Source organism: Fistularia commersonii, chromosome 32 (genome assembly GCF_037954325.1).
Source record: "Fistularia commersonii isolate RoL2024-O1a breed Wild chromosome 32, RoL_Fcom_v1.0, whole genome shotgun sequence".
In the NCBI taxonomy this organism is placed as follows: domain Eukaryota; kingdom Metazoa; phylum Chordata; class Actinopteri; order Syngnathiformes; family Fistulariidae; genus Fistularia; species Fistularia commersonii.
The window spans coordinates 8,695,921-8,722,847 of NC_141315.1; the positions used below are offsets into that span (position 1 = coordinate 8,695,921).

General features: G+C 40.6%; 3 protein-coding genes across 4 annotated transcripts in view; 1 reads left to right on the forward strand and 2 right to left on the reverse strand.

Moving 5' to 3' along the window:
* Positions 1 to 1,558: 1,558 nt before the first annotated feature.
* Positions 1,559 to 6,079, reverse strand: cntd1 (cyclin N-terminal domain containing 1). The gene is made up of 7 exons (XM_086139508.1): positions 5,917 to 6,079; positions 3,365 to 3,440; positions 3,101 to 3,272; positions 2,865 to 3,027; positions 2,649 to 2,793; positions 1,793 to 1,889; positions 1,559 to 1,684 (listed from the first exon to the last, which is right to left on the reverse strand). The coding sequence occupies exons 1-7, from the start codon at positions 6,077 to 6,079 to the stop codon at positions 1,559 to 1,561; spliced, it is 942 nt and encodes a 313-aa protein (XP_085995634.1).
* A 1,252-nt stretch (positions 6,080 to 7,331) lies between these two features.
* Positions 7,332 to 9,249, forward strand: coa3a (cytochrome C oxidase assembly factor 3a). The gene is made up of 2 exons (XM_086140193.1): positions 7,332 to 7,531; positions 8,681 to 9,249. Exons 1-2 carry the CDS (start codon positions 7,339 to 7,341, stop codon positions 8,782 to 8,784), a joined length of 297 nt encoding a protein of 98 aa, XP_085996319.1. The 5' UTR covers positions 7,332 to 7,338; the 3' UTR covers positions 8,785 to 9,249.
* Positions 9,250 to 9,994: 745 nt separating this feature from the next.
* The window catches only part of wnk4a (WNK lysine deficient protein kinase 4a), a 53,881-nt gene continuing 36,948 nt past the window's right edge, over positions 9,995 to 26,927 (reverse strand). The window contains exons 12-20 of one of the 2 annotated variants that reach the window (XM_086140189.1): positions 26,461 to 26,634; positions 21,460 to 21,514; positions 21,108 to 21,239; positions 18,529 to 19,346; positions 17,440 to 17,527; positions 15,107 to 15,707; positions 14,064 to 14,269; positions 13,884 to 13,978; positions 9,995 to 11,623 (exon numbers count right to left, since the gene is read on the reverse strand). In XM_086140189.1, coding sequence (XP_085996315.1) covers positions 11,621 to 11,623; positions 13,884 to 13,978; positions 14,064 to 14,269; positions 15,107 to 15,707; positions 17,440 to 17,527; positions 18,529 to 19,346; positions 21,108 to 21,239; positions 21,460 to 21,514; positions 26,461 to 26,634 — 2,172 coding nt within the window. In that variant the 3' untranslated portion in view covers positions 9,995 to 11,620. The remainder of the gene's footprint in view (positions 11,624 to 13,883; positions 13,979 to 14,063; positions 14,270 to 15,106; positions 15,708 to 17,439; positions 17,528 to 18,528; positions 19,347 to 21,107; positions 21,240 to 21,459; positions 21,515 to 26,460; positions 26,635 to 26,927) is intronic. The other variant, XM_086140191.1, reaches the window with a different exon arrangement.

Consider the following 26,927-nt stretch of genomic DNA (forward strand, 5'->3'; position numbering starts at 1 on the left):
GTGCCAGACACGATTTTGTATTTCGTTCATTTCAGGGAGGAGCTGGCAGATGATTCTTATCAACCTCTTGTCAGAGCTGATTTCCAGGAGAGAATTAAGTGTGTGATGAAAAAAGTTTGCGCCAGTAGGCTCACTGTGGCCCGAGTGGCCAAAGCCTGTGAGATTAGAGTCTTATTTAATATATTCACTAACTTCTTTCTGATTAATTATCAATTCATTTAAAAATGACAAAAATTAATGAACCTATATTAATATTAACATATGTACTTAACTTTTATGTATATATATGTATATGTATATGTATATCTTTGGAAAAAGAGAGAGAGAGAGAGAGAGAGAGAGAGAGAGAGAGAGAGAACATGATTACAGAGCAGCAACCCTAAAATCATATTATAGAGGAATGTGGAAACAATTCTTGACAAGGATTGAAAATGACCAGAAAAATAGCGATGAGCAAAAAGATCAAGTTAAACTGGATAACCGGTCGCAGAAAATTATGGGCAATTGACAAAATACTGAGCAAAGAAAGAAACTAAATATCCATAAAATGTGTTCAAATTTATCAGAAAATAACTGAAAAATTCAAACTAAATGGAAAAAAAAACATCTGAACAAACAAAAGCATTCTAAAACTGACAAGAAAATCATGTTGTTTTTTTTTTAATAATTAAAAGGTAAATTGTTTAGCCATTCAGACAAACTATTCTTCACTGTGCTGGGAATTACGAATGCATTATTTTGTTCTCTTACCACCATAAGAGTATTTTGTGACCTTACAGTTCAGACTTCTGCTGGTAGTCGAGCTCTAACCTCCCTCAAAGCGTTCATGGGCCAAGGTCAATCATTTTGAAGTAAAATCCATTTTCTAACAAACATCTTACCCTGTAACAGTGATGGATTCAGCTTTGCGCCTCTGCTACTGCCTCGTATAGCAATACTGCCATCTAGTATCTGGAGAAAGAACAACATCCGGCCTTAAACCAGGAGGAAAAAAAATGTCAAAAATGCAGAAGCCAGAGTGACTTATAAAAGAGGAGGTACCACTGACACGTTCCTCAGGTCCAGGTCAGTCAGATTTTGTCAGGCCTTCATCTGCCTCTCATCTATCTGAGGTAGACAGGGAGTCCTTGGGGCTTTTCATGAAAGGTGTGACAGAGCACATTATGTTTCTGCAGTCTTCTTCTGTTTGCTATGCCTTTCTGAATTGTCCAAAAAGACACACAAAGAAAGTTACAGCCTAATTCCGAGGAATATTGATCATGCATATTTATGAAACATTGTATGAAATACTGGGATGTTTGTGCATTAGAAAATTTGCACAGAGTATCAGGAGATTTGAAAGAGATTTGGAAATGAATTTGAACTTCTCTAAATCCCTAAATCAACATTAGCTTTGCTAGATAAAAGATTACAAATACAATTACACATAAATGACTTGATGAATTGAAGTACTTATTGGAATGATAAAGATTTATTATTGTCACGATACCGCATACCCTCAGGCAGTCAGCATTATCAGCTTCATTTACAACTAGATATCACACTTAATGAAACTGCATTAAGTGGTTCCTTGGTTGGACGTGAGCGGAGAACCGGTTTGGAGCAGGTGCATCAGCGTCACTGAAGCAAAGTCTCTGATGCTCCTATTTGAGATTCCTGTGATGTGGCTCAGTTCCTTCACTATCTGCAATCAAACAGCAAGGAGTGCACCTCTGATAAATTATGTAAACACCGACACGACAACAGAAGTTAAAGTGCGGGTTATTACATGTACTTCAGATCGGTATTGCACCTGTTCCCACATCCGGACGTGATGGATGAATGTAGCCACGGTGATGACACAGGCACCAAGAAGCATGCAGTCTTCAGTCACTGTCAGAAACTTCTCTCTGGTTTTATGTAGTATGTCAGTGTTTATTGATATAGTACTGTTTAAACCCAGACACCACAAAATACAAGGTTCAAAACCCATGAGAGCAACAGACAATAAAAATGAAGAATACCAGAATTAAAAGAAAAAAAATCAGGCTAACAGTCTGTAAAGTCAGTGAAGACATTCTTTAGAACCCATTTTTATGGGTCGTCTTCTTTTGCAGTTTCCTTCAGGAATCGCCACAGTGAATTGTCTGCCTCCATCTAACCCACATCTCCTCAAGCACCCGCTTTTTTCTTGATCCGAAACAGAGAAACCACTAAACTCGAGTTCCTGATGAGATGCGATTGCAGTAGCGCCTTAGAGTTCATACCAACTTTTTTTTCAAGTGCTTTTGATTGTCAGGGTATTAATCTACCGATACTGTATGTACGAGTCACTTGAACTTTGACGCTATTGGAAGAGGAGCATTCTACTTTCTCTCTCATGCGATAGGACTGAACTGCATTTTTCTGGTGATGTTTTAAGTGCCAAAGAAATATAATACAGAATCTCAGGTAAATGTCCATTTCCAATAATCTTGAACATGTAACTCAAGGAAGATGAGAGTGGTTAAAATCCTCTGAGAATTTGAGTTTATAACTAACTTTGGATAACCACATATTCTATCATGGAGTTTAAATACCTTGATTTTCTGTTTTTCTGCTGGTAATGTCTGTGTAGTGAGTATGAATGAATAAAACAGGACAGGTATTCTTTGGGAAAGGTATTTTACCTTTGCTCCCTGCTGGGGCAGCGACTCTGTATCGTGGTCATTAAGAGGGAGTTATAAATGGCGGCCCGGTTCAGGGTGATGTACCGGAGGACTTGAAGGCAAGGGCGGTGAAGTTGCTCAGGAGGGATGGATGGTTCATTGAAACCTGAACAGGTATAGTTGGTCAGTCCAGCGGTAGTTAAGGTAAGGGTTCATTTGGCAAGAACAATACCTTACCAAGCACATCCAAAAGCATTTCCACATATGTCAGTGGGTTTGGAGAGTTCAGACTAAAATCAAGCCCTTTCAAGACCGTCAGCTCCGATTCCAGAACGGCCTGCTTGGAATCACTGCGGCCGACTGAGTGCAAGAAATGCACAGCGGTATTAAGGTTAATTTCCTGTAAATATAAACATATTACATTGTCATCTGACCTTCTTTGTTACATGTTTGTTTATAGGGTCTGAACTCACACGGGAATGCTGGGACATTTTGCTTGCCAGCTGCACACACGATAAGACAATGAGGGGAAATTTGTCCTTGACTTTGTCAAAAACAGCATCCGCAGAGTGTCTCGCCGAATCAGTAGCCGCACCGTGAGGCGTACGTGTGGTGAGTAAGTCTGACAGGTGCTTCACCATGAACCTGGAAGGAGGAGGAGGGGAGGATTTTGTAAGAAAAAAAAGAAAGAAAAGAAAATTGAGGGAAAAGCAATTCTATTTTGCAACCTTTATGACCTTTGAAGTAGCTCAATGGCCTGGTATCCAGCCAGCGGATCTAGTCCAAGCAGTTCTGCGATCAGCAACACGTATTCTGGAAACAACAGGGAGAGGAACAGAACGTCAGCAAAAGCAGACACAATGGAAGCTCATTTTCTGAGAGTATGAGTCAGCCACAGCATGTTGGGGCAGAGTTGACAGATTATAATATAATAATATATAATCCAATCTGTGAGGAAATATTATGCCTGGAGTAAAATGGAGCCAGTAAATTTCTACAGGCAATCTTCTATATTGTGACACAGCAGAAAAAAAAATGCGGCAGTTCAGTGAGACAAAGTCAGTGGAATTAAATTATTGGATATTCACTGTCTTTTATGGGCCTTTTATGCTTTTTGCTAAGTATAAAAGCTGGAATTGAAAAACTACAAAACTAGGAATCCTTCTCTCGATCAGTGTTCCCAAAGTGGGGCTCAGAACCCCTTGAGGGTCATTAAGCACAGATAGGTAGTCATAAAATGATCAGAAATCCAATTTCAAAGATTTAATACATAGATAAAATGTTCAGAATTCCCTTTTCCATTGGCCATAATTGTTATAAAGCATATTACATTACCTAAAACATATCAAAATATTGATTTTTCACCCTTTAGCAAATTACTCATCTTTTTCAAAGCTGAGTATTCCAAATGAATACAAATACAAAAAATTGCCCGAGTGAACATGCAAAACAGCACCTACAATTCAATAATGGCCAAAAAAAAGAATGATAAAAAATATTCTAAGAAAGATCAAGGACTTACCAAGCAATTCAAAAGAAACCCTTTTAAATTTGTACAATTTAAGATCAAGAGAAGATATTATTTAGAGCATAAAACAGCCAGGCAGAAAAAAACTTTGAATCTTTGCTGGTGAGGATTTCTGTTTTTCTTCATTAAAAGGTTTTGAAACACCAGTTGAATCACAAACAGTGGGTTGTGAGACAATGTTTCTCTGACAACAGCTAGCTCTCCCACTGAACAGTCAACTGAAAAAGAGTTTCATCGAAAACACAAAAAAGTCCCAGTGGTTGAACCGTGAAATATCCAAATGAAGCTTGAGATCATGTCACATTTGAGCAGAGTAAACCCTCACATTCTAAAGAACATATAGTAGTATTTAGACAAATTGCATTTTTGTATATATCAGTACCTGGACATTTTTTTGGTTTCCTTTCTAATTGGAATCAACCTTTTATTTTATAAATTCAATATCAGCTTCTGGAATTGAAGTCTAGTTCTATAATACTAAATTGTGTGCGAAGGCTTTGTCCGTTAAAACAGCAGATACTGGCAAGTTTGCGTTATGAAAAAGCAAGGGAAACGTCACCACAGACAGGGTGGGTGGAGCAATCCAATGATCCATAGTATCAATACCACAACTTTCCATTGGTGTCAGTCAGTTAACCCTGACCCAAGACTGTGCCAATACACTCACATACATATTGGTGGGGGGATCAATCTAAAATATCAATAGTACCATGATCAGACTCATTACCAAGCTTCTTTACTTTGCTCACTCCGCTCAGCGCACAAATTCAATTACCGTATAAAGGTTGTGCAAATAAACACTGGGAGAAGCGCAGATTGGAATTATTCATACTGCTGCAGACAAAATACTGCAAGCTGCTATCGTTTGCAGAAAGCAAATATGAGGCATTATATTATTATATTTATACCTTGTTATTCTTTCATTTCGTTCATGAACGAAAACAAAATAACTGAAAAAGTATTAAAACATAAACATCTCAGTTCTGAAGTAACTTTGTACAGATACCATTTTTGCAATTTGAGACTGATAATATTCCAAACCTCTGTCCTGTATTATGATCATAGTAAACAAATTAAAGGTGAAATCACACAATCAATTAAATGAGTATTTAAATTTGCATATTGAGGACACATTCACTTCATAAACTATGACACATTGCAGTCCCCTATGCAAAAAGAGAGAAGCTGCTCCTTTAAGTTAAGAGTATTGGCATCTTCATCTGCAACACTGGCCTCACATTTATTCGGTATTGGATCAATACTAACAATGGCACAATCGCTAACCACTGGTAACTAATCCAGCTGGACAAACTCATAACAGGCAAAATATTGCAGAGAGAAAAGTTAAGAAAATATCCAGTGGAAGTTGTGTTTTGTGCATTTAGTGAGTTAGGCACATGCAGCTGGTTGATTTGATTATTTCTCACAACTGTGAGACAAAATGAAAATGTCCAAGGCCAAATAAATAAATGAACAGGGAAATATTACCACTACAGATATTTATTATTATTTAAATGTATCTGTATATCTATATATCATCCCCCGAAAAAAAAACAAACAAACAAAGGTCCTAGTTGTCAGTACATGAGAAAAAGTCCCATTTAACTTTAGAAGACACACTTTAACAATGATGAATGCTCGAATTTTAACAAAATTCACAGAAAAGACCAAATTATTACCCATTTTTAAGCCTAAAGTGTTAGATAGCTAGCATAAAAAAATAAAGAGTTCACTTTAGAATTTTTTTTGCCAATTACTCACGAACTAGCTTTGCGTTTTTGAAGCTGCCGCTACATCTTGATAGACCGTCTAGATGAACTCGGTTCCTCTCGTTCAGATTTACAAGAATGTCGGTCAGTAAATCATAAGAAGCTTCACGAAACTTCAAACCCATAGTCGGAGGATAAACTACTTTATCCGCCATTTGACAGGAGAATTTAATTTTTATCTTATTTTATTTTTGTGACACGACATAAAGCGAGGAGAAGTTCGACCAAAGATGGCGCTAGAGGCAAATCCGAGCCGTTGAAACGGCGGCTCGAAGAACCCGGATCGAAATCAGGGGTCTCCGTGTGACGTAACAACTTCCGGTGGCGAGAGCCACTTCCGCCCAGATCTAACAACAATATGGATGGGGCTCTTTTTTTTTATTATTTTTTTTTATTATTATTTTTTATTCTTATTAACAAATCTATTTACCCAACAACTCTGTTAGGCCAGGGGAAACACAAAAATACATATATATATATATATATATATATATATATATGTATATACAAAAAATCAGACAGCCGTATGAAGAGTACAGGTGAAAAATTTTATATGTAATACATATACATATTATGTTAAACACATTACGTCTCAATTTTACATTCTTTATAAACGATTTTGAATTATATAAAAAAAATCCTTAAAACTTAAGGAAAAATCCAAAAACCAAAAAATATACAGTTTGATATCTGAGATTCCTTGTGAACCACCAAGTTAAATACATATCATATTCCCCTTGCAACCTATATATGTTTTTTTTTTTAAATTTATTAAACCATTTGTTTGTTTAAATTGTTTGTATTTATTTGTTTTCCTTTATTTTCTTTTTTGTCTTCTAGCATTAATTTTCATGAAACATTCTTTTCCTATTTCTATAAAAAACACAAAAACGATAACAAAAAAAAAAACGGGCAAGGAAAAATTGAAAAAGTAACTTTGCAATGTATTTTTTGCTTCAAAATTTGAAAACAAAATGATTTTTTCATGAAAAAACGTCTGGAGAAATTGTTAACATGATCTTTTCTTATTTCTATAAAAAAAAAAACGATTTGCAAAAAAAATAAAAAATAAGGCAAAACTCAAAAGATTGATTTTATAATAATATACATGCTACCAATCAATTTTCTAATAAATACTACAAGATTTTCTCTTTTAACACAATAATATTTTCAGGGTGTAATTTCATCTTTTTTTTTTTCTTTTTATATTCACTTTTAATATCAATTCGCCATGATTTTTTTAGAGGAACATTCCATTACATATAAAGATTTTTTATAATTTATAATTTATTTTTTGGATATTTATCCTTGGACGTGTTATTCAGCAAGTAAACTCCCCCTATGTTTTGTAGCTCGGTTGCTTCATTTCCTTTTTTTTCATAAAACAACCGTCCGCGCATCTGTGCCTGCAGACATGGCTGACAAGTCGCAGAAGTCTAATGCTCCTTTCGCAACCAGGATAGACCCGACAAAAGAGGGTCTTTCCAATGAACAGTTGCATTTTATAAGGCAGGTGGAGCTCGAACAGTGGAAGAAAAGGACGCAGAAGTTAAAAACCCGGAATGTCCTGACAGGAATCGTCATCGGCGCCGTCGTTATGGGAATCTGTATCCTAGCCGAATTAGCATCAACAAGGTTAACTATGTAACATTAGCCGAGCATTGTAAACTCACGCGTTTGTTTTGAGTCTTTTTATACTGGATTGAGGCAGAAACAGCTCCTTAACAAATGTTAATACTTACATTACTAGGACCTAGATCATGTTAGAATGCGAGGAATTTAAAAAGGAAAGTTGAAGGTAATTTCCTACCGGCTATCGAATGCTAACATGGAAGTTAGCTATCTGTGACTCATAGAAAGCTGTGTATGTGTGTGTTCGATGGTTTAAGAAAAATATTTCCGCTGTTTTTAAAAATGGTGCTCTTTTTTGAAAAATGTAAAATTCTCGATTCTGTAAAGGTCAGAGAAGTTTATGGCAGCCTGGCTTCCTGGAGTTTCAGTTTCAGATATTGTGGTTACTTTCTGGACGCCACGCCAGTTTTACCCTGATTAATCCGTGTGTGTGAGTGTGTGTGTGTTCGATGGGTTCAGAAAAATAATTCCGGTTTTTAAAAATGTGGCTCTTTCACGTGCTGCTTTTATGAAAAATGTAAAATTCTGGATTCACTAAAGGTCATAGAAGTAAATGGCAGCCTGGCTTCCTGGTGTTTGTGTGTGTGTGTGTGTGTGTTTCATGGTATAAGTTAGGACACAAAGCATTCAAGGATGTTGCCTTCAAAAGTCACTGATGTTAAGATACATTTGATTCCACCCCCAACTTGTCTGTATCATAATCAGAATTGCTTTATTCGCTGAGTAATTTTGCAACTGCAAGGAATGGTTGACGGTGATAAACAGGCAACAAGCATTAAATAAGTGAGATCAGGGCGATCGTTGTTGATTGTGCAAGGTCGTGCATATGCGGAGTGACCCTGTTTTATAGTATACGGCAGGAGGCAAAATAATTGAATAGCATTGCCGTTGAACTGCTACCTCTGGAACACAAGATGGTGTTGAGGCTTCCTTGGTTCTGCTTGCCTAACCTGTTGACTTATAGTGACAGCTCTAAAAAAAAATGTTCTTGCTCTTAAAAAAGCAAGATTTCCTGATTTGAGGGTTTTCCGTGGCGCCGCCGAGCTCCGTATTGTAGCAAAGAGAACATCGAAAAAGAATAAATGCCACTATTTTCCTTGACCAGGTGTTCCCCTCCCCGTCAGACGGATACACTTTTTACTCCGTCTCCCAGGAGCGGATCATGGATGAAATAGATGAGGAAGCCAAGAGTGCCAGAGCGCTGGGTCCAAAAACCGGCGCCAACTGACACGCGGAAACCTCCCGTCTTTGGACCGGACGCTGATCGGACCGATGAGGACGGCTCGTCCACCCAGCCGGCCTCTGTCGCCTCACCGCCGGACCGGCATCGAACTTTGACCGCAACAGCTACGGCACGGTTCCGCCTTGTTAATGTTTATGGCTTGGACGAATCAGATGAACCTCGGCTCGAACTTACAGGTGAATCCCAACATTTTACCCGTAAATGTCGAGCCGGCGCGTCTGATCATCTCATCCAGTCTGAGGGAAACACGAGTCTGCAGGTTGAGTGAAATCTGTCATCCAGCAAGGATACCTCCAAGACCACCTCTCTGCATTTGCCTATTTATGTTGCAAGAATGATTTGTATAGTAAAACTAAAATGTTTGTTTTTTTTTTTCCTCTTTTTAAATGATCATGCCTGTGTAAAGATGTGCTGGAACACTCGGTGAACAGTAAAGACGATGACGCAGTATTTACAGTTGCATTTATTTTTGCTTCAAAAGAAAAAAAAACAAACAATTAGATATACGGAGTCTGATCTAGCCACCAAATTTGGAGAGTAAAAATATAAAATAAGACATCGTTAAGAGGAAGGCACAGATTCAGCATGGCAGGACAGCAGCTTCAGAAAGCAATACAGTTTTGTGTGTGTATATATATATATATATATATATATATATATATATACATTCAGAATTGTGAAGTGTCCTTGAATATATTATGAACTTTGTGAAATCTTGTTTCTTTTTACATGGCCTTAAAAATTCAGTGTGAAGTGTGAATATTTATTGTTTTTTTTTTAATAAGGCAAACAGCTACAGATTCACAGCTTGGGCTGAATTTTCTCTATCCCCGCATTTATCCTATTAAAGCAGTGGGAGGGTAGATCGTCACCACGGCGATGGACATTCTCTGACTCCCTTTGTGAAAAGTGACAGGAAACACATCGGCTCTATTCAGAGTGAACACAGTTTCATCCACAAAAAAAATAGAATTTACTAAAGTGCACGAGGTGCTTGATCTATCGACAAGCGAGTGTGATTTTAATTTTTTTTTCCATCTGGTTTTCTTGTTTGTTTTTGTTTTGCTCGAGCAAAGAATTAATGGTTTGCTGAAGTATTTAGTTCACTCATGTAAACATCATCTATAAACGCGCTCTGCTATTTACACATTTACAGTCCACAGTCGGGAGCCAGTAGTTTTAACACCCAGGAAGGTTTTGTTTCTTTCTTTTCGCGCAAGCAGATAAAATAATCCCCTGGTTGCGTCCAAAAACCGGCTGCAACGTCCATTCTGAAGGAGGGATGTCACTGACTGACTTTTTACTCAGGATATCTGTGCTGCCTGTGGATTTTGAACTTTTAAAGTCCTTCACTTTTGTAGAGGAGGCACCAAAAAAGAGCAACATGTCAGGCCCCAGGATAAGGGACAGAACCCATGAATGGATCACGATATGTGAAATTCTTACACGCAACAAAGTGGATCCTGGTGAATGTATTTGCTAATTTATGAGGTTTTTTTTTTTTTTCATTTTCAGATATTTTGTGGATTTTTTTACATTTTTTTTTTAAATTTCAATCAGCAAGAAAATGAAATGCTAATTTAGTGCGCGATGACTAAATTAGTTTATTTTCCTCCCATCCTTTTACACCCTCCTTCACCGAGCTCGCTGTGGCACCGTCACTTTCCTGCAGGTCAGTAAATGGTAATCTGACAATTGAGCAAACATTTATGCTAATAGTCAGATTCATACTTTTAACAAGTCAAAAACACAAACGCGGTGACGTGGTAAGTTGAATGCTTATCAATAAATGGAATTAAAAAAAAAAAAGATTGATAAAGCATCACAGTAAGTCACTATTCAACGTACATTGTCATATTGCTCAGGTTTTGTTTTTTCTTAAATCACAGCGATCATGAAATATGTAGTGACACCCCTACACTTATATATTACGCACCCCTTTTCCCTCCATTCAATAAGTTTAAAATAATATTTTTCTTGCTTTTTTTTTTTTTTTAACAGTGTAGCTGTTTGCTAACGTCTAACAGTAATACGGCTTTTTTTTTTTTTGTATATTAAACTCATTTCATGTATGTGTTGCAAAAATGGACAGATCTGTGGAAATGAGGTTCGCTCTGTCTAAATAGAAAAAAAAAAAAGGAAGAACCGCATACTCGAAACTCAAAAGATTTGGTATCAGAAGCACTTAAAAGTAAAGATACACGCCGCTTTAAATAAATCAAACTGTACATAGACTGCATAGACTGCTCTATTAATCCCAGTCCCGTGTCGGCTGTGCTAATGGGAAATGTAATAATTGTGTTGTCAGCAGGTGCTGAGACATCATTTGCAAATCATCTGAAATAACCGTCCGCCTTCACATTGTCACCTTCCGGTTGTTGGGCGTCAGCGAGCGGCTCACATCGGTCTGAGTCAAAGTCGTAGCGGGCGAGCGACACGCTTTCCGCTATGATTCGACAGCGTTAGTACACATTGATAAAGCTTGCTCAATAAAATAAAATAATTTAATTAAACGTGGACGTGACCGACCAGGACTAAGGTGAACCACTGGCTTTCTTTCCCGGGAGAGTCCTTTCTTTTTTTTTTCTTTTAAACACATACCAGTATAAAGTGATATAGCTGCATGAAATTCACCGTGCGCGGAGGAACTGAAGGGGCCGGAAACAATCCGCGTCGGGAGTCGAGCGGCGGGGAGAACGACCGCCGGCTCACGATGGCCTGGTGATCGCCGGCGTGCCGGCGGCCTACGGGGGCGTCCACCTCCGGGCTCACACTCCGGATGAGGTAGTCCAGGTACGCAGCACACACTGTGCTGAGCTTCTTACTGGAAATAAAAGAAAAGAAGTGGAGGGGAAAAAAGTAAAATTTATTGTACGCAGAATAACTGCTATTTGATATTGAATTAACTCTTGTATTGTCTTGCGGGTCAAAAGTGACCCACTACCATGTTTAGTTGTAGAAAAAACACCTTAACCTATTTTTTTCCAACTTGAAATTTTATGACTTTTCCTAAAGAGACTTCATAATTAGAAAAAGTGATACTTCTTTTTTGTTTATGTTTCCATGCGGGCTGTACACCACTAGGGTACAAACATTGTCTTATGGGTCATTTTTGACCCGTAGGACAAGGGGAGTAAACACAAGGTTAAGATCGTACGAGGGTTAACTCAACACTGTCATGAAATCCAATAATATATAATAATAATAATAATGATAATATAATAAATACAATATACACTAAATCCAACGATAATGTTTACACTCCCTATGTATTGTCAATACAAATGCACTGTGGACAGCAAAGTAAGCATTTCATACATACATATGACAATAAACACTTTGAATCTTTCATATATGTATATATATACATACATATATACAAATACATATATATATATATACACTGCTCCAAAAAATAAAGGGAACACTTAAAAAACACATCCTAGATCTAAATGAATGAAATATTCTTATGAAATACTTTGCTCTTTACACAGTTGAATGTGCTGACAACAAAATCACACAAAAATGATCAATGGAAATCAATTGTATCAACCCATGGAGGTCTGGATTAGGAATCACACTCAAAATTAAAGTGTAAAAACAAACTCCAGGCTGATCCAACTTTGATGTAATGTCCTTAAAACAAGTCAAAATGAATCTGTTGCTTCCTGAGTGGACACTATGATTTCACAGAAGTGTGATTGACTTGGAGTTACATTGTGTTGTTTAAGTGTTCCCTTTATTTTATTGAGCAGTATATATATATATAGACCAGGGGTCAGCAACTTTTACCACTCAAAGATCCATTTGGACTCGTTTCCTCAAAGTAAAGAAAATGCCAGGAGCCACATAACCAGTTTGAAATTTAAAATGAATTAACACGGCATCTAATATTTTTTTTTTGTCTCAATGCTACGTATAAACAAAATATGTGTTGAATTTTTTTTTCAAATCAGTGAACAACTGCAGAGAAAACAAAATTACATATCTGCATGCAACAAAACGTTCTGAAGAAGTTGAATTGAAGGTTACTTTTAAGCAAAATACTTCCGAATTTAAATTTTTTAATATTTGAACGTATTTTATTTAGATCTTACAAGGTCGCCATCATCTTCAAATTTAAAATTAAATTTGAAAAATGAACCAACTACAATAAAATACATTTTAATTATATTATAATATTAATATTAACTATTTATTATCTTTAATTTTATTCAGTCGAAATCTATATATTTCTATGATTTTCCAATATTTCTTTCATCCTCTCACAAAAAGACAAGGCCGGGAGAAAATGACGTCTTCTTGAAAAAATTAATATTCCGGGAATTTTATTAACGCGTGAAATGAATTATTATGAATTATGCCGCAAGCTCATCGAGGATCAGATGTCGTTCGTGACATGAGAAATAAACTTTAAACTAATTATATTATAATATTAATATTAATTATATATTCTATTTAATTTTATTCAGTCGAAATCTATGATTCTATGATTGAATATGAGTGACGTGATTTTCCAATATTTCTTTAATCCTCTTGCAAAAAGACAACGCCTGGAGAAAATGACGTCTTCTTGAAAAAATTAATATTCCGTGAATTTTATTCACGCGTGAAATGAATTATTATGAATTATGCCGCGAGCTCATCGAGGATCAGATGTCTTTCGGGCTGATTCGTGACATGAGAAATAAACTTTTAACTCATCCTACAATACAATACAACTTAAGACACTTTATAGCTTATTTGTTTTTGTTATTCTCCCCTTTTTTTTTTTTTTACTGTTTATATAATTTTCTACTATTATTTATCATTATCATATTTTTCTTGTAACTCTGGCACAACAATTTCCTTCAAGATAAATTACATTACATTACATTACATTGCATTTGGCAGACGCTTTTATCCAAAGCGACTTACAATAGAGGACATAGGGACTGCAAATACACTTGCAAATACACGATGCACAGGAAAATAAATATAGTTGTTGTCTCATATTCCTTCCACAGCGGCGTGATGAACGTGTTTTCCAGAACCGGGTGTATTGGTGCGACTTATCCGAAACAGATTTTAAGACATTTGCTCACCATTCGACTGATATCGGTCAAAAAGGTGACCCCTTTGCTGGGTTTGTCCTGGGAGCCGCTGCTGCTCCCTCCCAGCGAGTTCCTCCTGATGATTCCTGGGAAAACAAGGCGTCTCCTCGTTAGCCGTCACGCCGCCGCTCGCTAGAAACCCGCCAAAGGACGGCTCGCGCTGGCGCTCACCTTGCAGCGGCAGCACGTCCAGACGCTGCAGGCTGTTCCTGCGGGACAGGGGGAAGGCGCCGCCCTTGGAGACGCGCCGCTGACGACTGGACAGCATGGCGGCCGGGGAGACGATGCCCGGCGGGGGGACCTTCCCCATCTTCTCGTACAGCTCCTCGATCTCCCGCTTCTGGGCCGCCTGCAGGGCCTGAACCTCCGTCAGGTGTCTGGGGACGGGAAACACACGTCTGACGCTTCGGAAAAGTCAACCGATTCAGGCCGTCTGGATTAAATGCGACTAATATTTGTCATCGCTTGAGGTGTAGCTGTTTGTAAACAAGAATGCGGGCCAAATTATCGGAAAAACAGGATTTTATCACTCCGCAGCGTCTTTACATTACATTACATTACATTACATTGCATTTGGCAGACGCTTTTATCCAAAGCGACTTACAATAGAGGACATAGGGACTGCAAATACACTTGCAAATACACGATGCACAGGAAATATACAGAACAGTAAGCTTGGGTTAGTGAGGTTTTTTTTTTGTTTTTGATAAAGACGTACACAAACGTACACACACACACACTGCATAGCCTAACTTGCTGCCAACTTGATCTGGGGCATCAGCGCAGTAAAAAGTCCTGAAAGAGAAACGTTTTTACCTGTTTCTTGAAGGTTGAGAGAGATGATGCTAGTCTTGTTGCTATGATTGTTGTTATGATTATTATTATTAATAATTTGAAAAAAATTGATAAAATCATCAATATTCAGCAATGAATCATCCTAGATTTTAGCATTTGGACATATTTTCCAACAAAAAAAAATCTGACGTGAGAGAAAACAGAAAACCGGGGAGTAATGAATAACGCGTTTCAAGAAAACGTGTTATTCTCAAACTCTTAACTAAGACGTTTGCAGTCCTGTTTCCGCACATCTGTACGCTTCATGCCTTTTCTTAAAATACAGGAAAACGGGGTTCACGTCTCTGTTATAGCAGCAGATTATGGATTATTTTTTCCGTGATTTTAACACGCGGAGGTAAAAATCCGCGGTCACTCACTTCTCTCTGAGCTCCTGGAGCTCCTCCAGCATCTCCTCGTCGTCGCTGTCGGAGTCGTCGCTGCTCAGGTAGGGGGCGCTGTGGTTGTACGTCATCATCCACAGATGATGAAGAGCGTTGCCGTACTGCGGGCTGCCGGCCGCTCCGTCCCAAAGCCGGCCCTCCAGCTCGGCGGCCGTCACCGAGAGGCCGCTGTCCACCGACGTCCCCATCAGGCTGAGGCTGTACGCCCGCCTCCGACTCCTCTTCCTCGTCCTTGGACGCTCCCCGACAACCACCTCTTCTTCTTCTTCTTCCTCATCCTCCTCTTCCTCTCTGTCCTGTAGCGGCGGCGGCTGCTGCTGCTGCTCCGAGCCGCCGCCCCGTCCCTTCCCGTCCGTCCCTTCCCGTCCGTGGAGGTGCGGGTGAGGAGGTGACATGGTGAGCGAGGTTCCCAGGCTGGTCTCGGACTCCCCCTGCTCCTCCGTGCTGCTCTCCGAGGGCTCGCCGCCGCCGTCCCCTTGCCGGGGGGTCGCGGTCGAGACGCCGACCTGCGCCGGGGACGCCGGGATGTCCATGCTGGGCGTCACCTGGAAGCGTCCGACGGTCACCGACGGGGCTCCTGCCACACAGAGGAAACAAGTGGAAATGGAAGAAATCCTGGGGGTTTAAGAAAAGGATCCACGGCAGATTTATCCGGGGGACGATCGCCACCGTCCTCTAATCCCGTCGGCGCCGATCGATCGGTATAACAAAGAGCCTCTCCGGCGTTTGATGAAAAACCATCAACACGTAACAATGGGTTTCGTCTCCATTATCATCTGCCGTTGGGGTTTCTGTGAAATCGGGAATTACGGGGTAAAAACACCCTCAATGCGCACGAAGTAGCACCAATCCACAGTTGACTGATGGGTTTACCCATGATTAATTGTTTACAGTTTATCAAGACGCTACTAAAACCGCGAATGCGGTAATAAGCTTAACCGTACGAGAGTGCTGAGCTTTGACGACATTCGATCAACTCGCGAATAGACAATATTGGCGCTTCCTGCTACAGCCAAGAAACATCCAGGGGGTCAATCGGAGACACTAGACTTGGGAGCAAATGTCTCTCTTCCGGATTTGACATGTGAATGAGAGGCTGAATGGTGAAAAAAATTGTTAAAAAAAAAAAAAAAAATCTCACCCAATTACTGTAAATTGTAATAATTTATCTGTATATATGTTCATAACTGTGCAATATTTCATTTCTACATGACATGTAAAATATTTTTCATACTCATGTTAACTCCTCATCTTTCACTTGTTACTTAAGACACTTTATAGTTTATTTGTATTTCTTATTCTTGTATTTCTTTTTTTTTTTACTGTTTATAAAATTTTCTTATTCTTATTCTTAAATAAGATAACGCTTTATTGGTCCCCATAGGGTGGGGGTTTCAGGTGTTGCAGCAGCACAGGGCAGGTAACACAAAACATTAAACAAAAGATAAATAAATTAATTGATTAAAAAAATGATAATAATAATAATAATCATAAAAAAAAATAAAAGAAAATAAATATTAATAAATAAGGACACAGACAACAAGAGTAAAAAAAATTAAAATATATATAGAAAAAATATAAAAATAGATGAAGAGCCACGCGAGGACTGGCGTAAAGTGACGCGAGCGAGAGGGTGAACGCCCCGCAATCCGCCGGCGACCTGTTCGGGGTGAACCCCGCCTCTCGCCCGATGACGGTTGGTATCCTAGCAACCCTGAGTACAGGATAAGCGGCATAGATAATGAATGAATGAACATTTATTCACATTATTTATTGCAAAAAATGCATTCTAACCCAGGCGGTGCCCGGTTTGTCCACCAGGTGTCCTTCTTACAGTGAACCTGGAGGGTCTGAGGCCAAGCCAGCAGAAACAGAGGGAGTCTGTTGGGACTCTGCTGGGCTTCTGAGAAGGATATAAATACAGACAGGTGTGGAAACGGGAGGAGAGGCCTGTAACGAGCGAGGCTGCTCTGCGATTGGTCGGCGCCGGGGGGCCGGGCCGCCATCACACCTACGTTTGTGTTCATTCTGAATGGAACATTACATCCAGACTCGGGGGTTACGCAATGGCTCCCGAGGCACCGCTAATGGGCGATAATGTCGGCGAGAGGGAAAAACGGGACCGAAAACAACTCAGGAAGGCCAATGGATCGTCGCGGACGCCGTCGGACCGCGTTTAGACCGAAAACATCGTAAAAAAAAAACGGGTAGAAAACGCCGACACGTGGACTCGTGGGTTTGTTTGGTCTCACGCGTCACTTTGGGTTTTTACCGTAGGGGTTTGTTTTAGAAACGTGATGATTTCTTACCGGAGGCGGTGGAGGAAGCTTTCGCTTTGGGGCTCCTGGGATTCATCTCAGGTGTGGCGGGGAGCAGCTCGGCGCTGACGGACGACAACTAGACGAGGAGAAATTAAGTTACCACCTCGGGCCGAACGGTCAGACAGACCCGTCTCGTGAATCATCCCTTTCAGTTGCACGTTAGAAACCCCGCACCAATTCTCGCCGGGTTTAGTTTAGTGAATTATGACAGTTACAAGTGGATTGTTTTTGCCCCAGAAAACCCAGGTAAAGGTGTATCAGTTGTACCAGTTTAACATCATAGTGGAGACCCAGACAAAAATCTGATGTTGAGCCCCAATGCGGGATTTCAAACTATGTAAAATAAAGATTTAATGCTGAATTTACAGCAATATAGTTTATCTAGTTATCTAGTTTAGTTTATCTACTGTTTTTTTTTTTTAATTTGTACTGCCGATTGTACTTGTTTTTAGTTTTATCCACCCCACTTGTAGTTTTTAATTTGATCTCATTCTTATTTGTTTCGAGTTTTATCTACTGCTTCCGTACCGTCTTTAATTTAATCACATTTGCACCTGTTTTTAGTTTATCTACTGTTTTTTTTTAATTTGTACTGCCGATTGTACTTGTTTTCAGTTCTATCCACCCCCTTGTACTTTTTAATTTGATCTCATTTTTTACTTGTTTCGAGTTTTATCTACTGCTTCCCTACTGTCTTTAATTTAATCTCATTTTCACCTGTTTTTAGTTTATCTCCTGTTTTTTAATTTGATCTCATTTTATTGTGGTGATTTGCTTGTAAACTTGTCAACCCTGAAAATGAGGGAGACCTCAGTGGTCTTACAAGTATAAATAAAGGTTTGAATGAATATAGAACATTTGAAATGCTATATATAGAGTTTTCCCATCTGCCCACATCAGAAATGACAATTTGGATGCAACCGAAAACAACAACAACAACCGAAAGTTCGGTCCGCTCCCTTTTTCCAAACCAAACTCTGAGATGCGACATTGATATTTACTCCGAAAGCATAATTGAAATATGTGTCAGGGACGATTTCATTTTTGCGATTCCCCGGAGCGCGACGGGGGACTCACGGTGCATTCGGGACTGTCGGAGGACGACAGGGAGAGGTCCGACGAGGAGGTCAGGCTGGAAACCTCGGACCTGGGTTCATCCCGGGCCGGCGGCTGGGCCGGAAACACGGCGGCGTCCCGGGGCGCGGCGTGCTGCGGCGGCTCCTGAGGGGCCCGGGGCGGAGCGGAGGCCGCGGGGGGCGGGGAGACGGCGTGCATCCAGCCATCGGGAGGGAACCCGCAAGCGTCGGCGTGAGGCGTCGCGCTCTCCGGGCCGGGGTAGACCCCCTGAACCGGGAGCCCCGGGGTCGGATAAGGCACTTCTACCGGTTGGGTTTGGTAATGCTGGGGGTAAACGGACGGGTAGCCGGATTGCGGGGGTATGTGGGCGGGTAGTTGGTGGTGGTAGCCCGGGTAGGAAGGCATCCCCTGGGCGGGCAGGCCGGAGGGGGGGATGAACGACTGGGCCATGCTCATCGCCATGGAGATGACATTAGCCAGGGAAAACAGCGGCTGGGTGTGCGGAGGCCACATGGCGGGATGCTGAGCCGCGGGCGGGGGCATGAGGACGCCCTCGCCGTTCACGGGTTTCTCGCCGACGAGCCGAGGAGAACCCGGAGCCGAGGAGGGGACGGAGGGGAAGGTGGGGTTGCTGGCCACGCGGGTGAGGGGAGCGTGGACCCCCGACGGTTTAGCCGAGCCCGGCGAGCCCGGGGAGCCCGGGGAGCCCGGGTAAGGGAACGGAAAGTGTGTGTGGCCCATGAGGGGCAGATGGTAGTGCTGGTGTTGGGGCAGCAAAGAAGAAGGATGGTGGTGATGCTGATAATGAAGAGGAGACCCTGGAAGAGAAAGAGATTCAAAATCAAGCTTCCGAGCGTCAGAAGCGAACACGGAGGTTCTGAGAAACGACCGAAGTAGGCTATTTTTTTTTTTCCCCATAATGATCATAAATTACATTACATTACATTTGGCAGACGCTTTTATCCAAAGCGACTTACAATAGAGGACATAGGGACTGCAAATACACTTGCAAATACAGGATGCACAGGAAATATACAGAACAGTAAGCTTGGGTTAGTGAGGGTTTTTTTGTTTTTGTTTTTTTTGTTTTTTTTGACAGACACACACACACACACACACACACACTGCATAGCCTAACTTGCTGCCAACTTGATCTGGGGCATCAGCGCAGTAAAAAGTCCTGAAAGAGAAACGTTTTTTCCTGTTTCTTGAAGGTTGAGAGAGATGTTGCTAGTCTTGTTGCTATGATTGTTGTTATGATTATTATTATTAATAATGTGAAAAAAAAGAAAAAAAATTGACAAAATCATCAATATTCAACAACGAATCATCCTAAATTTTAGCATTTGGAAATATTTTCCTACAAAAAAAAAAATCTGACGTGAGAGAAAACAGAAAACCGGGGAGTAATGAATAACACGTTTCTAGAAAACTGTGTTATTCTCAAACTCTTAACTAAGACGTTCGCTGTCCCGTTTCTGCACATCTGCATGCTTCATACCTTTTCAGAAACAAATGAAAATTTATTTCACACACAAACATCAAAAAAGTCTCTGCAAGGGTTAGTTTTTTTTTGTGTGTTTACAAGATTCGTCCTTCGGACCCCCCAGCCAAGACGTCCACCATGCAAAGCATGAATCTTTCCCGTATCCCCAATAAAAAAAAAAAAAAAAAAGTTTCCGCGTCGAACAAAGACGTCTTGTCAAGGGCAGCGTCCCCGCTTGCGATTACCCCGGTGAGCGGGGTAAGCGTGCACGTCCGTGTGCTTTGAGGGATTCCACCGCAGAGGAAGGAGTTAAAATGGGACACACGTGTGAGTCAGAACTTTCTGGACCTGATTGTGAGATTTAAAAGTGGCCGGGATTTCAGCATCGCTCCGCAGGGGAATCATTTCTACCCCCACCATCCGCTGAGTTACCTCAACAATGGCTCCACAGTTATAAACCACACCCCCTTTTCTGCTGATGATGCAAACCAGCTTTTGCTTTTTTTTTTTTTTCCATGCAGAAACATAGGTTAGGCAACACTGGCGCCGCGGAAGCCACCATGCAGTGTGTCCAGCGGGGAGGTGAGGTGGGGGGGGGGGGGGGGGGGGCAAGAGAGGATGATCAGATGGCTCTTGGGGCCAAAACCAGGGATGAGGGGGAGTGGGGTTCTCTATTTGTCTCGAAAAGGAGGCCTTAATAGAGGGAGGGGGGGGGTTTCTTGGAAATGGTGCGGTGCTGGCAAGCAGATGTTGGGAGAGGACGGCGGCGCCGGACGGGAGCTCGCGCCGCACAGCGACGCCATTCACGGCCCCTTTTGAAAGCTAGAAAAGCGTCCCTTCAGGTGAGGTAATAACCCAGGAGGCCTCGCTGCGAGGCAGGCACAGACGGGAGCTTTGAGGTGTGGGGACGGCGAATGGCGCCATGCGAATGTCTGAACAATACCCAGAAAGGGCCTGCAGAAGAGGAGGGGGGGGAGGTAGCCGGAGCTTTGCTTTTGACTTATTCTCTGCCGGGGGGGGGGGGGGTTAACAATTTCTCAGTGTGCGGAAAAACAGTAAACAATGCTCTTCCCGGTCACGGAGAGCCATTTACCTGGAGCGGTGTGGAAAGACTGCGAGCGTATAAGAGGTCGCCCGGGTGAAGTAATGTCTGCGCCGAAGACGTCTCCATTGGGGCACAGAGGAGAGCCACGTACCCCTACACTCGGGTTAGCCATGCTGAAGTCTAAGGCGAGACACACACACACATGCATGAGTGCACACACACACACACGTGCTTGCAGGCACACCTGAAGGATCATGCATAGAAAAACAGTTAATCTTGCATGCAGGGTGAATAGAAAAACACTTGTGAATGCGGCGAGGCGGTTAGCGACATGCAGAAAACGCCCGTCAAAGCGCTACGTCAAGATCGAATTCCCCAGAGGAAGGATGGCGAGACTCACCGGGCAGAGAGGAGGAGGAGTGTGTTCTGGGCAGGGTGTGACTGTGCAGGTTCGGCTGTAAAAGAGCACGTTTTGGAAATTAGCATCCCTTAACCGCCGCTTTGGGCTCGAGTCAAAACCGTGAATCGCCTGACTTCAACACGAGGGAAGTCGGACTTGAGCCCGAATGACTTACACCCTTAAACCCTGCTGATTTCCAAGCTTTGCCGCCATGACGGTAAAGAAAACTCAAGCTTCGCTTTCGCTGACTTTTCCTACGTTTCTGTTTTACATCCCCCAAACAATCACATTTTAATGTTCATTCAAATGTCAAGAGTAGAACTTCAGAATTTTGTGAGGCAGTTTTTGTCAAGGTAGCTGGACTCTCTTTACTAAAATGTCACATTTACATGCATTCGTTCTCAGTGTTATGACTTAAGTAAAACTTAAAACAGCGGTTTGAACCTCTTGTAGAGTATTAGTTTGGATTAGAATCATTTTGTTTGTAATTTCAAATGTGAAAGTACAGATTAGCATCTAACCAGAAGTGTGCAGAACAGCAGCAGTTGCAGGTATAATTTCCATTCTGTTGTCTACTCTTAACCTTGTTGTTCACTCTGCTGTCTATTTATTTATTTGTGGATGTCTTTGCTATCTTTTAATTGTCTCTGTTTATGATTATACCCCTATTTACTGATACTGTCATTGTTACGCTGCTGTGCCAAAAGAATTTCCCCAATGGGGATCAATAAGGTATATCTTAATAAAACAAAAAAACAGTATTTAATATTTTGAAATCTCTCCTGGGTGATATCATATTGATAAAATACCCTCAGAGAGATTAATTGCTAATCTAATTGACTTGTTTCCGTGTTATCAATATGATTATTTTTGTCAATTTGTAGCCAAATTCTCAAAAAAATAATCCAAGATTTCATATTGATTTCATATTGATAAAATGCCCTCAGAGAGATTAACTGTGAATTAATTGCTGATTAATTGCTAATTAATTGCTCATCTAATAGACTTGTGTCCGTGTTGTAAATACGATTATTTTTGTCCGTTTTTAGCCAAATTCTCAAAAAAATATTCCAAGATTTCATATTGATTTCCTATTGATAAAATACCCTCGGAGAGATTAATGGCTAATTAATTGCTGATTAATTGCTAATGAATTTCTCATCTAATAGACTTGTTTCCATGTTATCAATATGAGCATTTTTGTCCATATTTTTAAAATATTCCAAGAGAAAATACAAATTAAAATGTCCGTCCCAAGCTGTTGTTAATCGGAGGAGTCGAACCGTCAGGAAAAGTTTCTTTCACTTTTCCCTCTTTACACCCAAAACTCTGTTTGGAGGACCAACAGTGGTCAGTCTTTATTTACCGTTGCTACGGACATTGTTAACTTCTCCAAACCCCCACACCCAACACACACACACACACATACAAATATTACCCAACATCGACATTTTGTGCTCCGAACCCTTTGCTACCTCTTTAAATGGCGCTCTGAAAAGCCACTTCAGGTCTGACATGAGTTGCCGTGACCTGAGATGGGAGCCCAGATATTCACATACAAACGGGCTATCAGCATGTTGCTTTCAAGCGGACAGAAAAGTTCATTTTCGCCGAGGAGAACCTGCCACGAAGAGGCTTTTTGGCAATAAATCAAGCGTTTTTCAGCTGAACAATCGCTGCTTTGTATCTTCTTTTTTTTTTTTTTTTTTTTTTTAAAGTGCAGCTTCCAAAGTCGGGGTTAAGATGAGGGGTCATGGGACTGTTTCCAGAAAATGAAAAGGAGAAGAAAAACAAACGCTCGCTCAGCGGCGGCGACCATAACAAGCAAATTTTTTTTTTTTTTTTTTTTTGAAAAAAGGGGTTTGCAGACGCATCAGAATTGATACACTTTAATTTCGGGCTTTGTGAGCTCAGGATTTAAATCAGCCTATCAAAATGTCTGGAAGTGAGAGAGTGAATAATTAGACGTCTCTTTTTGACGTTTAAATGAGAGGGTGAATGTTATATCTATAAATAAGGACGTGAATAGTTACATGTCACCATATGATGATGTGTGAGTGACAGAGTGAATGGGTTTTATGTCCATATGTCCTAAAAATGAGAGGGTGAATGGTTATTTCTCTATTACCGTGAATGAGAGTGAATGTTTGTATACATATAATATGTATATTATATGGTAATATCTCTCTATATGATGCGTAAATGTGACGATGAATGGCTAAATCATGTTTTAATGAAAGAGTGAATGGTTATTTCTCTATGTGAGTGAATGGCTGTATGTCGAGATATGAGAGCGAATGATTATATCTATGCGTGAAGTGAATAGTTACACGCCTCATGTCATGTGTGAGTGACAGGGTGAATGTTTTTATGACACGTAAATGAGAGGCTGAACGGTAATATCTCCATATGACGTGCAAATTTAGAGATGCACGCATGCATAAATGATGTTCGGATGAAAGAGTGAATGGTCATTTCTTTTTACGACACGCGAATGAACGCGAGTAAGCGGTTTTATGTCGAGATATGATAATGCTTATATCTATACATGAAGGGAAAGCGAGAACATTTGTGTGCAGATACAGGAATGGCTCCGAAAATTATAAGAATAAGAATTAGAATAACTTTATTTATCCTGAAGGAAATTTTTGTGCCAGAGTTTCAAGTAAAACATAACAATAATAGATAATAGCAGGAAGGAGGGAGGATAAGAAATACAAATAAAAATATAAAGTGTCAAAGTCAAGGCTATAAAGTGTTTTAAGGTCTTAAAAAGTACAAAGATTTAATATTGTGATAAATTTCTTTATCTTCTGCAATACAATTAAAAAAACAAAAATTACTTTTTCATGATATTCTAATATTTTGAGATAGGATTTTTGAGTTTTCTTAAGATGTAAGCCATAATCAGCAGTATCAAAATAATAAAAGGCTTGCAATATTTCAGTTGATTTGTAATGAATCCAGCATGTATGACATTTTTTGTTTTTGTAATTGCATTACAGAAGATAAAGAACTTTATCACAATATTCTAATTTTCTGAGACAGTCCTGTATGACGTTTGAATGAGAGGGTGAATGGCGATATGTTAATATGCATAAATATTTGAATGAAAGAGCGAATGGTGACTTTTTCCACATGACGTATAAATGGTTATTTCAATATTTGACATGTGAATGGGAAAGCAAATGGTTGTTTTTCTCTATATGACATTATTATGAGAGGGTGAAAGTTATGGTTATTCCTCTTTAAAACATGCAAATGACAGCGTCAACATCCGTGTGTCTCGATATGAGCTATAAATGAAAAGGAATGTTTGCATGTAAATGTGCGAATAGTTTTACGACAATGACGCGTAAATGAGAGGGTTTACAGTCGTGTCACGATATGACGTGTGAATGTGATTGACTGATATCTGGTGACCCCAGATGCAGGATAAGCGACATAGATAATGAATAAATGAATTCTGTAACATTAATCACACATGTTGTTACACATATTACATTATCTTCGTCCCTCCGAGCTAAACCCACCGCGGCGCAGACGCTAGCCAGACCCCCCCCGAGAGGGGCTGTGGGTTTTTTCTTTTCTTTTCCTGACAGAACCAGCTTTATGTGGTCACCCGGCCGGACGATAGCGATAAATGCCAGGCGATGTTTCTAATCAATCCCCGAGCCGGAAGGGATCCATTCACGGCGACGGTCGGAGAGGGGAAACTCTGCAGACAAGCGCTCGCAGAGATAGCGTGGCGTTCTCGTTTTCGTAATTCTCTGCTGCCGGTGCATGAATTTTGCAACTAATTCAGTTTTCCATCATTTCTGGAGATCCCTCCCCACCCCACCCCCACCCTGCACATTGTGTTCCTTGTGTTTCGCAGAGCGAAGTAGAACAGAACTGGATGTAACAGCTCATATCTTATCCTGGAAGAACCAGATTTAATAAGATACATCGGGAGCTCCGCTGAAAAACGCTGCTGTACTTTAGGGGGAGGGAGGCACAGTGTGTGTGTGTGTGTGTGTGTGTGTGTGTGTGTGTGTCTTCATCAAGTGCAAGGGACAATTATTAATCAGATGCACCTCCTTTTCCCTTAGATTTGATGGAAAATCAACAGGTCAGTGCAAAGGAGGAATTAAATTGCGGTTTATTATGCAATTATTACTTAACTATAATCCTGTTTGAACAGGAAACAAGGGGGACGCGACACAAACGTCCAATATTGAATGTCAATAAAAAAAGACATTTGTTTATTTTTAACCTTTTAATACCTTCCTGCATATTTATCTGTCATAGCTCACAAAGTTACAGCTCATTTTTCCTACTATCATTTCTTGCTTTCTTATTTGAAATCTATTTTCACGGATAGTTATTTATTAAACTTTTGCCACAAAATTGTTACATTTAGATATTTTCCTACAGAAATTTATGTGACTTCTGTATGTGTATGGATGAGTGAATGAATAGTTACATGTGTGTTATATGCCTTCATATGATGTGTGAAAGGGTGTGTGTGTGTCTTTACATGACGCGTGGCGGTCCGGAATAAACGCAACCTCTCGGCCAATGACAGCGGAGATAAGCTGCGCCCCTTCGAACAACCCTGACCGGAGGATAAGCACCAGATAATGAATGAATGAATGAATTTCCCTGTAAATTTACTGAAGAAATAACATGCTGGGCGCTGCTCTGCCTCGAGCTCCAAATGAAATGAAATAATCTTGATGAATGAATTAACGAATGACTAATGGATGAATGAATTAAATTAATGATTATAAATTCATGATTTAAAGTAATGATCTTGTCATTCTCTGGCGCTAGAAAGCACTCCCGCGGGTTTTTTTTCTTTTTATTACGTACATCGGAAGGTATTACCCAGCAGCTTCCCCATTGCGGCAGATTTAGGAGTCCGGCCTCAGATAAGCGCAATAAAAACGGTGTAATCGGCGATAATCAATCGCACACACCCTCTGTTGCCGTGACCAGAATATTTGCCGGGGCGCTGACCTGAGACGAAGACAAGGAGCTGACGCCGCCGTGGAAAGGCGGCAGGGGGAGCCTGGGGTCGCCGGGAAGGGGCGGCTGCTCCTTCGCCATCAGCGCCTCGGCCCGTTTGATGATGTCGCCCATGCGGTGGATGAAACCCTCCCTCTCAGACGGGAGGATGAACTCGTTGTGCACCTACGAGACGGGAGAATTTAACAAATGCGGATGCCATGCATTTCTTTTTATTCCTATAAAATATGCAAGTAATGTATTTTCCGCACAATGAGGCGCACTTAAAATCCTTAAGCTTGATTGTCGGAGCGTTCCCCGTATTAAAGTGGGTCCTCGGTAACGTTGTTCCAACCCCACACTAATTTCCGGCGTCCGCTATCGTTGACAACGATAAACCAATCAGAGAACAGTACGCTTGTAATACCGCTACGTGCTGTGCTGTGACAGAATATTATTGTATATTTGTGTGTATGAGG